The sequence below is a fragment of the Aspergillus aculeatus genome, assembly GCF_001890905.1.
Source record: "Aspergillus aculeatus ATCC 16872 unplaced genomic scaffold ASPACscaffold_7, whole genome shotgun sequence".
NCBI lineage: Eukaryota > Fungi > Ascomycota > Eurotiomycetes > Eurotiales > Aspergillaceae > Aspergillus > Aspergillus aculeatus.
Genome location: NW_017962982.1, coordinates 411142 through 422354, shown reverse-complemented (window position 1 = coordinate 422354; position 11213 = coordinate 411142). Strand labels below are relative to the sequence as shown.

General features: G+C 50.1%; 4 protein-coding genes across 4 annotated transcripts; 3 read left to right on the top strand and 1 right to left on the bottom strand.

Moving 5' to 3' along the window:
* Positions 1-300: 300 nt before the first annotated feature.
* On the top strand, positions 301-2593 carry ASPACDRAFT_51993 (Hsp70 family protein; the record flags this gene model as incomplete). The annotated part of the gene is made up of 11 exons (XM_020202555.1): positions 301-352; positions 435-473; positions 546-855; positions 903-990; positions 1045-1089; positions 1144-1210; positions 1263-1518; positions 1585-1636; positions 1744-1841; positions 1964-2144; positions 2399-2593. The coding sequence occupies 11 exons, from the start codon at positions 301-303 to the stop codon at positions 2591-2593; spliced, it is 1383 nt and encodes a 460-aa protein (XP_020056535.1).
* An 890-nt stretch (positions 2594-3483) lies between these two features.
* On the top strand, positions 3484-4412 carry ASPACDRAFT_118216 (GNAT family N-acetyltransferase). The gene has a single exon (XM_020196149.1). The coding sequence runs from the start codon at positions 3629-3631 to the stop codon at positions 4085-4087; it is 459 nt and encodes a 152-aa protein (XP_020056534.1). The 5' UTR covers positions 3484-3628; the 3' UTR covers positions 4088-4412.
* A 359-nt stretch (positions 4413-4771) lies between these two features.
* Positions 4772-6116, top strand: ASPACDRAFT_60044 (GFA family protein; the record flags this gene model as incomplete). The annotated part of the gene is made up of 6 exons (XM_020203517.1): positions 4772-4993; positions 5080-5197; positions 5229-5275; positions 5325-5516; positions 5607-5875; positions 6038-6116. 6 exons carry the CDS (start codon positions 4772-4774, stop codon positions 6114-6116), a joined length of 927 nt encoding a protein of 308 aa, XP_020056533.1.
* A 1922-nt stretch (positions 6117-8038) lies between these two features.
* ASPACDRAFT_27920 (ankyrin repeat protein) lies at positions 8039-10521 on the bottom strand (the record flags this gene model as incomplete). Its single annotated transcript, XM_020199523.1, has 6 exons — positions 8039-8104; positions 8127-8156; positions 8212-8292; positions 8343-8603; positions 8652-9003; positions 9062-10521. The coding sequence occupies 6 exons, from the start codon at positions 10519-10521 to the stop codon at positions 8039-8041; spliced, it is 2250 nt and encodes a 749-aa protein (XP_020056532.1).
* Positions 10522-11213: the final 692 nt, after the last annotated feature.

Sequence of the window (11213 nt, the reverse complement as noted above, 5' to 3'; positions counted from 1 at the left end):
TTGGGTTTTGCTATGCGGAAGGTTGAGAGTGGCAGGAGAAGTCTTTGGGATGACCATCACAGAATTTCGACTCACCGACTCCAGCAATTCCGCTAACTGACGCAATCCGCGCGTACCAAACTATATCAGAGGATTGATCCTCTTGTCATGGTTGCGACTGCTCTCGGAACGGATCGCTACCGCCTCCATCATGCCTCGAAGAAGTGCAGGGCTTTTTGTGTCTGGCCATTTCCTTCTTCCCACCTCCAACTCAAACCCTTCACTTAGTCTGATTCCATCTACCCGACACGCAACAGCAAGATGGCGCAAGGACCTTCGATTGTCGTTGGGGTGGATTTCGGGACAACCTTCAGTGGGTGTGTATAACACATGCATGGGACTCTCCTATAGTATGCATGCTTACGTGGAGAGTAGGATTGCTTGGGCTTTCTAAGGATCAGCCGATGAGGTCGAGGTGTTGTCCACCTGGCCTGGTGGAGGCAACATTATGATCACCCCCGCAGCTGTATCAACCGAGAGACTATGCTAAGAGCTCATTCAAAAAGGCACCTCGATGAAAGTACCCTCAACTATATCCTATGGAACCCGAGCCACCAGCTGGGGCTATCAAGTTGGCCCATTCATGGAAGCCCTCAGCGGCCTCAAGCTCCTTCTCGACGAGGAACAGGAGACAACCTACCCACCGTCCCTCTGCTCGAAGAAATTGCTCGCTATTCTTGACAAGGATGCCGTCCATGTGACAGCGGACTACTTGAGACAACTTATCAGATACGCCCAGGGCGTCCTGGAGCGTCGTCTGGGGATAGCTGCGAGTGCTATGAGTTTTCAATTCATTCTCACTGTACCAGCTGTTTGGTCTGACAAAGCCAAAAATTGCACCTTGCGCGCCGCTCTGAAGGCAGGGATCTTCCTCAGGACGTCTCGCTCGTGTCGGAGCCCGAGGCTGCTGCCCTTTACTCATTACGCACCATCCAACCTAGCTCAATTGCTGTATGCTGCATGCCAAGCGAGTGTGATTATAACGTGACGACTGACGGTCTACAGAAAAATGATGTGTTTGTTATTTGTGATGCCGGCAGTGGCACAGTGGTGAGTTTAGCTGAAGCATTAACTCCGCCACAGCGATGGCTAATTATGTACTAGGATCTTATCTCATACCAGATTCAAGGTTTAGAGCCGCTTGTAGTGAGGGAAATTGTAAAGAGAGCAGGTAAGCTGAGTCTTCACCAAGTGACGTTACAGTAGCATCTGATAATTTGTAGGCCGTATCTGCGGGTCAATGTTGTTGGATGAAAGCTTCGAAAGGATGCTTGAGGAAAGACTGGGACCCACAGGTTACGATGCATTATCCGATAAAGCTAAAGACACTGCATTAAACTATTGGCAAGATCGAGTCAAGCCTAACTTCGCAGGGAAGTACGACGAGGACTTCGACGACGTTGACTATTTTATTCCAGTTCCAGGAGCGCTTGACGACCGCCTAGCATTGGTTGAAGATGGGTTTCTTTACCTCACCAGGTCTGTGGATATACCATAATCTAAGCTAAGACGAGCGACATTGAAACATGTTTTGACTGGTCTTAGTGAGGATGTAACAAGTATTTTTGAACCCATCGTCAAAGAGGTAGAATCTCTTGTTGCAGAACAGATAGAGGGGCATAGGAGAGAATAAACTCTACCCAAAGGTTATCGAAATCTCGGCAACAAAATGGCTTAAGGGTGTGCTGACAATTTCTCCATCAGTCAATTATCCTTGTTCGGGGTTTTGGTGCCTCTATGTTCCTTTTCCATCGCTTACAAGAAGCAAACCCTAGTGTGCTTGTCATGCAGCCACCTGACGCGTAAGTCTATCCACACTTTCGGGAGGACAAGGGCTAACTCGGTGATACAGATGGTCAGCAGTAGTATGGTTCGATTATCCTTCTCTATGTTCAGCCAGGATCGCAAGCTGATGGCCATATAGCGGTGCTGTACATCGAGGACTCGACGGTAACCAGGTAGAAAGTCGCATTGCCCGCCGCCACTACGGCGTCAGATGTCAGAGCCCTTATGTCGCGGGCCAACACAATCCCAACGATATGGTATGGTGCCACTTGAACGTAGAGTATAAAGTCCATAACTGTATGAATTGGTATATAAAGAAGGTATTCGTTGAGAGATGTTTCCTTGGCATCTACATCCACAGACTCAACCGTGCTAATCGGTCTAGTCCTCGATTGTATTGGAGAACAAACCAATCAGAGTGTCATTTTACCGTTTACTGGAAGCAAGTTCAGAACACGGCCTGTGTGTGAAGGAAGACCTTTTGTTCTCCGACAGTGACAGAGCCCCAGCCGTGAGCAATCGTGAGTGTCGCACAGGTAAACATTAGTCTTTGTTTTACTTACGAGCCACAGAGACCATGCGGCTATGCACCGTGGAAGCAGATCTCAGCCGGATTCCTAGGGAGCTCTTTGTTAAGAAGTGCAATTCCAAGGGCGTCGAGTACTATGAGGTTCATTACGATTTAGTCATGATTCCTACATCTGCTTCTCTGTTGTTCGAGCTGGAATTCAACAGGGTGCGCTACGGCAGTGTTCGCTCAAAATACTGATGACCAATGGGCCGCCGAGGCTCGGTGCCATTTGCTGCATTTAAGTGCGTTGCTTGGTAGACTTATAGCTTTCCGTTTGCTTCGCTGGGTAGATTCGCTGGGCAGAAGAGATTCCGAATTATAAGATCTTGCTTAGAGCCCTTCTTGTGAGGAGCCTTATGTGTAATAATGAATCATGAGCTGCTCTGCGGTGCACGGTCTACGCGATGGTCTACGCGATAATGGATTTTTCGGGTCAATCCCCAGCAATTGAAGGGGGTGACTCTACTGTTGTGGAGAGTATCAATTGTCTTAGGACTTTAGGTTGTTGATGGTAATGAATCTTTCCCTCGAACCGACTTTTCTCAGTGATAAATACAACAGAGGTAATGAGTGCAGGATCTTGTGCCTTTATACCTAATTACTCTCCATGAGTATCTCAGCCAAGAAACTCAGCGGAGAGACCCTCAAGAACTTGGATAAGGAAGTCAATAAGAATGAAAACCCTAATAGCAATATGTTCAGCGTCATAAAACTCGACAGCTCTACTGTAATAGTGTGCCGCAATTCATTTTCTCGAAGAGACTAGATCTAGTGTTTTGTGCTAGCCGAAGTGAAATCCGAGGGACAGTTGCACATAGAACTTAGAAGTGAGATAAACAGACTGGGAAACAATTATTCCGAGTTAGAGAATAATTCATTGGAAGAGAAATCGAACACAGTGATCAAGACTGCTGTTGTTGTGTGAGACATTGAGACTGGTAGTGCTATGCTGAACATACAAAAAGCTTCTTTTTCCGAAGCTTATCCCCCTGATATGTGGAACCACTGATAAACAGAAGATAGGAGATAACAAAGTTAAGATGGAATATAAATCTCTTGTTGATTATACAATAATTATATCAAAATTCATTTCTCACGCCAAAAGCGGTATGACTCACCCGTCAAGCTTACTATCAGTCATCCATTCATGCCACGCATTTTATCAACGAAGCCTCTTTTGCATCTCATCCAAGCCCAACCATCACAGCCAACATTAAACGCATTCCGTCCATCATGCTCATCAAACTCGACGACCTCTCCAGCCCGGAGACCCGCGCCCTCCTGGCCCTCCACATCGCCGATCTCCAAGGCAAATCGCCCGCCGAGTCCTGCTACGTCCTCGACCTCACGGCCCTCCAACAGCCTGCGATCTCCCTGTATACGGCCTGGCATGGCCCGAACCTCCTCGGCTGCGGCGCACTGAAAGAGCTCTCGCCAACCTCAGGCGAAATCAAGTCCATGCGCACGGCGGCGGCACATCTCCGCAAAGGTGTGGGGCGCGCCCTCGTGCAACATATCATTCGTGAGGCGCGGAGAAGGGGGTATGTGTGCTTGAGTCTGGAGACGGGGACTGACGGGTCGTTTACGGCAGCGAGGGAGTTCTATGCTGGCCAGGGGTTCGAGGTCTGTGAAGCGTTTGGGGATTATGTTCCCCGTGCCGGGAATTGGTTTATGACGTTGAGGTTGGGTTGAATGGAATATTGATTTGTGTTGAAACAATAGCAAATCGTTGAATGATTCCGTAATGACGCCCGATCTAGGCTGTGCTAATAGTACTTGTGCAGGGTATCAAGCTCACAAAGGGGTATGTAGGTAGTTACCTAGCGAATAGAGCGCAGCTGCGACGACTGAGATTGGAAGTAGCTCATGTATGTGCTTGATTGAAGAGAATAAGCTCAACGGTTGTCCTGGATGTATGTGAGCCAAAGTGTTCGGTCTGTCGCAAGATTGACACATGCGCTAGTCAATTAGGCGATTGTTCCCGACGAGCACATGCTCCAGTCCCAACATTTGTATGGAAGTAAAAGGCTATAGAACTTGAACTTCGACCTTGACTTTACCAATCAAGTTACTTAGGGCTTTGCGCATATATCTCTGCTATTTACACCGTCTCTACATTCCAGATGAATCCCAAGTCAATGGGATATCCACAGGGATCAGATCCCCCCTCTCCATCTCACCACTCGAACCCCTGTCATCTTCGAATGTAAGACCGGTCGATTGGTTCTATAAATGGCTCTCAGCTCGGCGATAAACTGATAAGGCGTCGGACAGTCTTTATTTAAGTTACAAGCGCCTGCGCCTTTCGTGACCCCCAAACCTCTGGTCTCTATTTCATCTATGCTCGTCTCCTCGGAAGCTCAATCCCCAGACATTATGACCCGCAGTGAACCAACCATATACCCAGGCAACTGCCACTGCGGTACCGTGCGCTTCGAGATCCATCTCTCCGGTCCATTTCAGACGACTTTCGCATGTCCGTGTAGACTCTGCGCGAAAACAGGCTGTCCATGGATCTTCGCCCAAGACGATGAGCTGAAGTTCACCAGGGGGCGCGATACCCTAGCCAGATACAAGACGCAGAAGGGGGAGCATGAGGTGCGCCCAATCACCTACGAGGGATATAGGTTCGTGACCCTAGTGATTTTGACTTTGTCCACTTCCCACGTTAACGTCTGTTCTAGTTCTGTGCTACATGCGGCACCCAAATCACAGTCCGCAACCACCTAATCGTCTCAGGCCAGGCTGGTCTAGGTGTCAGCGTGAGGCTTCCGACCCTTTCCCCTGCAAAATGTCAGTATGGTAAGGTATCGCTAAGACGATCCCCTGGTAGGCACGGGCATTGCTAGACGTGAATCCGTTCCATCTCTCCGTGACCACGTAAGCCACTTTTCTCAATAGCACAGTATAAACCATGCTTAAATCCAAGCTCGAGCGCAGATTACCACCCGCTCGCGAAGAACCGCGACCATCGTCCGTCACCGAATCTCAACCGACCACCGACCAAGATCTAAAGACATACAGGGGAGGCTGTCATTGCGGAGCGACCCAGATCACCGTGACGAGCCCGCCACTCCGCCACGTCCAAGTCAAGGAGGATAATTGCAGTATCTGCCAACGGGTTAGTCATTCTCTCCCCCGCTTGCCCACTTGATCTTGCTAAATTGAAGGGTGGTGTAAGAATGCGAATGTATGCATCTACCCGGCCAAGGCCGCGGTGACGATTGAGGATCCCCGCCACCAGCTTCGGGAGTATCGCTTTGGCCGGCAATTTACTGGCCATCGCTTCTGCGGCGTCTGCGGCGTGCAGCTCTACATGCATCTGCATGGACCCCCCGCGGCAGTGGTGGCGAGGCTGTCGCGCGAGAAGCAGGAGCTGGTCAGACGGAATTTGGATGTCGTGCCGGTTCGGGTCGCCGTGCTGGAGGGAGTGGAGTGGGAGGAGATTCGGGTGGAGAGGGAGGATGAGGGGACGGAGGGGTATGTTTTGAGTGTCTGACGGAATGAGGACTAAGCTCCAGTGCGGACTGTTTGGGATTTGCGCGTGGGTATACTGGGTATTGGTTGTTCCTGGATGTATATATACATATTTGAGAACACTGGCACCCCTTGCAATTGAGTGCGTGGTCTGAAGTCCCTTAGGCCAATTGCTGCGGTCCGTTGCGCTCGTGACCACCTCATCATCGCCTCCCTATCGGTCCGTTCGGTCGAACATGCCTGATTCTCCCAGAGACAGTGGGGTAGAGAGGACCAAATCAGCTTGGATATCGCACGCGCATCAATTTGGTGTATCGGAAGTGCGGCAATGTTCATAGAAGAGGCTGAAAACTGTCGTGAAACTTGTCCATAGTAAGAGCCAGAAGGAGACCAGATAGGGCTATCATATACGTCCACGGAAGAACTCAATCATCTCGATGGCTGCTAGCCTTGCACCACTTCAGCGGCAGAAGAACTCAAGTGTCCCAGCCATTGTTCCACGACTAGCGTCAATTGATCAGGTGGATCAGGAGCTTGTCGCTTATGGTGACAACCTGTTGCCAGTCTTCAGTCGCCCTTACTTGTATTTCTGCGTATGTTCTGGAGAATAATCCCGCGCACATCAACTTATCATTCGAAGCGATCTAATCTATGGTGTAGTGCCAATGTGATGATGGCCCGAAGCATGAGAACCAGCCACGATGTGCGGTGTGTGATCATGTTATATGTTCAGGTTGCCCGGTGGTCAAATAGTGCAAGTGCAGGCAGGCCATTTGACCACCACCGGCTGCGGAATGATCTCAATTTTAAAGCTTGTGCGTGAGGTTGGTTGAAACCAGTCAAGTCATTAGCATATAGGCCATCAATCCGTTAGATACTGATGGTTTCGTCTGTGTCAGCTTCCTTGAGCGTGTTGGGTGCCACCGCACGCTGCTGCCCGGCCATAAACAGCAGATTCCCGGTCTTTGAAGCTGTCTTCAGGAGCTCCAATGCCTTCTTCAATGTGTTCTTCGATGCGTTTTATAATGCATTTTACAATGTGTTTTTCAGTGTGTTGTAGTCATGCAAAGCCTGCCGAGGTTCAGTGTTTAGAAGCAACCAGGTAGTTTGAGGCTGAACTCCGTGTAGCTGAGCGCTTCCAGCATTTCGTGGGTATTCTTCAGCCTCGGCTCATGTCTTCCAATTCCCTGTTATGTCCATGTAGGTTACAGCATGTTTCCTTCTATGACTGGAGAGTGATTGTGTCTTTCGCTCTCAGGTCTCTTCCCTAGCTGCAAGTAAGAATTCAATTATATGATCGCTTTTCCCTTCACGGAGAATATTCCCCCTGACTGGTTTGAATGTCGACCCTCCTACCGCTGCGGAGGCTAAATGGCCGCATCTCTTATTGGAGATATTCTCCGCTGGGGACGATATATTTGATGTGGCTTACGCTCGTGTCAAAAAAAGTCTCCTTTCGACTGTTTTAAGAAGAAAAAGCCCTGAAGGGGACTGTCCAAAGCTGTCAACCAAACTGGTCTGGCCATTCGAGTAGACACAGTTAACCATTGCTCGAATAAAAATGGCAAGGATTGCATTGGAAGGTGCTCAACTGAAGTGGATTCTGGATGGGCAAGTCGTCTGTGTGGTAGTCGGCACAAACTCGCGAGAATCTTGGACGAGGACGTTTTTGTTATACAACGCTTGATGCATGTGTATCATAAGCTCTGGTGCTGTGAGGTGGAAGAAGGAACGATGGATGGATTCAATGGTCCCTCAATTGATCGGATCCATCACCTCTGTTTGTGTATTTTGCTCGCAGTGGGAAGATGCGGAGCCAACCTTCTTAGAAACTCACGCGTACTTGCTCTATGACATTTACATCTCTTTAGCATCAACCTCATATCGCGCTGACGTCTGAAAACGAACTTCATCTCTTCCTGGGGCTTCCTTTAATACCATAAGTCTTTATTATACGAACAAGGGATCCTTGTTCGAGTGACCTGTTCTGCGAGCCATATCCTCAACTCTACGCTCCAACCACTGTTCCACCTAGTCGTTGGTCAGTAGTTGCCGGCGAGAACCTGCAGCTTGAGACTCACATTAATGAACTTAAAAAACACCCAGCTGGCAACAGACAGAAGCAGTAGCACGCCCCCAATAAGAGGGTACCATCGCCAGGATGGGTTATCTTCCAGGATATCCACATTCATACCGAATAAGCTCTACACAAGGTGAGTAAACTGTTCTTCGCTGCCACAGAGGGAATGCTCACAGAGGCGAAAGTCAAAGGAAGAAAGATAAACTGCATGGACACAGCTCGTCAGTGCTATATAGGTACTCTGCAGATGACACCCTACCGTGATCCAACTAAGTCGTTTCATACTAGTTGCCAAACTAGTCGATCGATGCGCTTCGTTAATCGACACCCATGCAAATTCCTGTACATATCAGCGGAATATACAGCGAAGATGAGACTGGAGTTTCTCACGATCTGAAGCAGGTCGCGGACCGTCTGCTCCAGCTTGTCGATCTGTCCTGATATATCCCGCTCGAGCTCAGAGATCATATCCTGCATCTGCTCGGTGAATTTGCGCGTTTCACTAAACCGCTGATATTGGGTGACAAAGTCTCGAACTTGACTTAGCTGCTCCGCCAGTAACCCCTGAACGTGAGTCCATCGTTGCATGTGCTTTGCTATGGAATCAATGAGTCGATCATCTTTTCCCCGCGCAGACAACTGATGCGTGCGCTGTGGTTATTAGTACCAGCCGCCACCGAGCATATTGACAAAGCTTACCAGTCGTCCGAGATACCTCCTGGCCTCTCGGCAGATCATTAACCAGTCCTCTCGCCAAGTCTGCATGAACAGTTGCACTAGTTCAAGATCATTCTGTGGAATCCAACCATAAGGCAGATTACTATAGTAGTGAATTGCTTTCGGTGGTGCCTCCAGCATTGCCCATTCGATTATTCGGACCGTGCCCTTCTCGTCATCGTCATCCGTGAGCAAGTCGCCTATCTTTATATCCAGTCGAATAAACAATGTGAATGTCCTGCAGGGACTTTTATGTCCCAGAGAGAAGTTCATCTCATTGGGCGTTTCTGTCAGTGGGCAATACGTTTCCCAGACATAGTTCTCTCGGAAGAGCCTAGGCTCAATGGTTAAAAACAGAGACACGTAACAGTGACGAGATACGAATGACCTACATCAGATGGGTTTCGTCGACTGTCTTGGGCAATGCTCTGATCTCTTTCTGCAATACATCGGCTGTTAACCACCGGGCCTTTCTGCGTCCGTCCCGCAGAGCCACAAGATCAACCACTACACTAGGCTTGATTCCGCGGCTATAAGCCCCGAAGTTCAAACCCTCGTCGAGATCCAGTATGTTCAGCCGATGATTCATCAAGGCAATCAGGCCTGCCCGATCACCTTCTGGGATAGTCATGTCCATCACCGGGATCGAATGTTGGCCTTGAGTGGGAAAATTGCGTGACGGCATCAGGTTTACAGTCGGTTTCCCTTCACTACAAGGGCCGAACCAGTCTCCGTTCTCCAATTCGTCGATGCGAGCTTTGTGCTCCAAGAGAGCAGCCACGGTGGGTCTATCGGCCTGCTGGAGTGCCATCCTCATTAGGGGAATTGAGCTGTACTCATCCTCTCTTTCTAGACTGGGCTTGTACCGTTCAAGAAAAGGTTTCAGTAGTCGCGCACGACCTTCTTGAATCATCACAGGCAAGGACACAACGTCCTTCTTTCGTTCTACTTCATCCCCAACACCCAGCATAAGCGTATCGGCCACTTCATAGTGGCTCCATTCCAATGCATAAATGAGGGGCGTTTTGCGATAACGATCGATTGAATTAGGGTCTGCCCAAGTGGTTCTTAAGAGATGGTGGACCAGTTCTCGATCACCACGCTCGCTTGCCCATGCCAGGAACGTGCGTCGAGCTTTTGTCATGGGCTCAATTCCAGGGCCAGGCCCGAGCACGGTCAGCCATTTCTGAAAATCAACGTCGGGGGATGTGACCCCATGCGCCAGCATACTTCTTCTGGCCGTGTTACTAACCAACCACCACAGAGGGATCTGTCCCTCGTGGTCTTGAATGTCTCCGCTGGCTCCACGATCGACCAACAGGCTCGCGGCTTTGAGATGCCAGTTCTCGGCCGCCCAGGAGAGCGGGGTCCGCCCTCGCCCATCTTTGCTATCCGGGTCTGCTTTACCCTTGTCAAGGAGGAGCGCGACGATCCTGTCATGGCCCCGTTCGGCGGCCCGCGACAACGGTGTGCGGCCCCGCAGGTCGGCCACCTCTGATAGCACGCCCTTTTGCAGGAGAAGCTCCACCATCTGCTCGTCACCGGCCTTCACGGCCCAGTGCAAAGCGGTCTCGCCGTGCAGGTCCGCGAGGTTGGGATCGGCTCCACGGTCGAGAAGCAATTGCATCAACTGGCCCGGACGATCGCGATCAGTGGCCGTTTTCGCCTGCGCCAGGTCAAAGGATGCCGCCCAGGAGAAGGCAGTGCGGCCAGTTTGATCTCGAACATCTGGAGAGACTCCATAGAGCAAGAACCGTACCTCGCTGAGCAAGCCGCGTTGGGCGGCTTGCATCAGTTGGGCTGTTCGGTCTTCATCCAGTTGGAGAAATGCAGTGATCGGAGGCACGGTCATTCTTCGTTGGTCACAAAACCATGTTGTTATTGACTCGCCTTGCGAATCGTCGAAGTCGCGGAGGTGTCTAATGTTAGTGTAAGCCCGTCAGCCGGAGCTGCATATCGATCCAGCCGCTTATTGGTGGGACTATGGTGGAGGGAATGCAAGCCGCCGAAGAGGACCAATCCGAATACTGCACAATCTCATCTCAGCCGACGATTGAGTTATTGAGCAACACGTTCTGTTCTGAGGAGTTCGTGACAATTCACCGGTCTACCGCATTGTTACTGCAAGCCGGCGATCTAAACAGCAACAGGAAAGGTCACGCCCTGCGACTCAACGGGCCCAACCGGTGCCTGATCATGACGAATGATAGTGAGTACCGCGCACCATGGCGTTCATTATGCACCCCTAACTTATTAATGTCCGACATCGGCGCATATTGTGGTGATAACGATTGATTTACACCAGAGTCGAATATCCAATTGTGAGGCCGTTGAATGACGAGCTGTCATCCCCGCAATCCTGCAGAGGTAAAAAAGGTTTGGTCGCGGATGCAGCTCATGGGCTTCTGGAAACTGTTAAAATAGAGCTTGTTTCCCCTGGAAACATGCACAAGAAGTGATTCTGTTTAGTCCCGTCAGAGCCTCGATGCTTGCTCACGACGATATCGCCCGCACGTGATTCACTTAGGTACGCGTTTGCAGGAA

Bases quoted from the DNA above. Each gene is read 5' to 3' on its own strand.
- ASPACDRAFT_118216 (XM_020196149.1), top strand. From the start codon at position 3,629: ATGCTCATCAAACTCGACGACCTCTCCAGCCCGGAGACCCGCGCCCTC.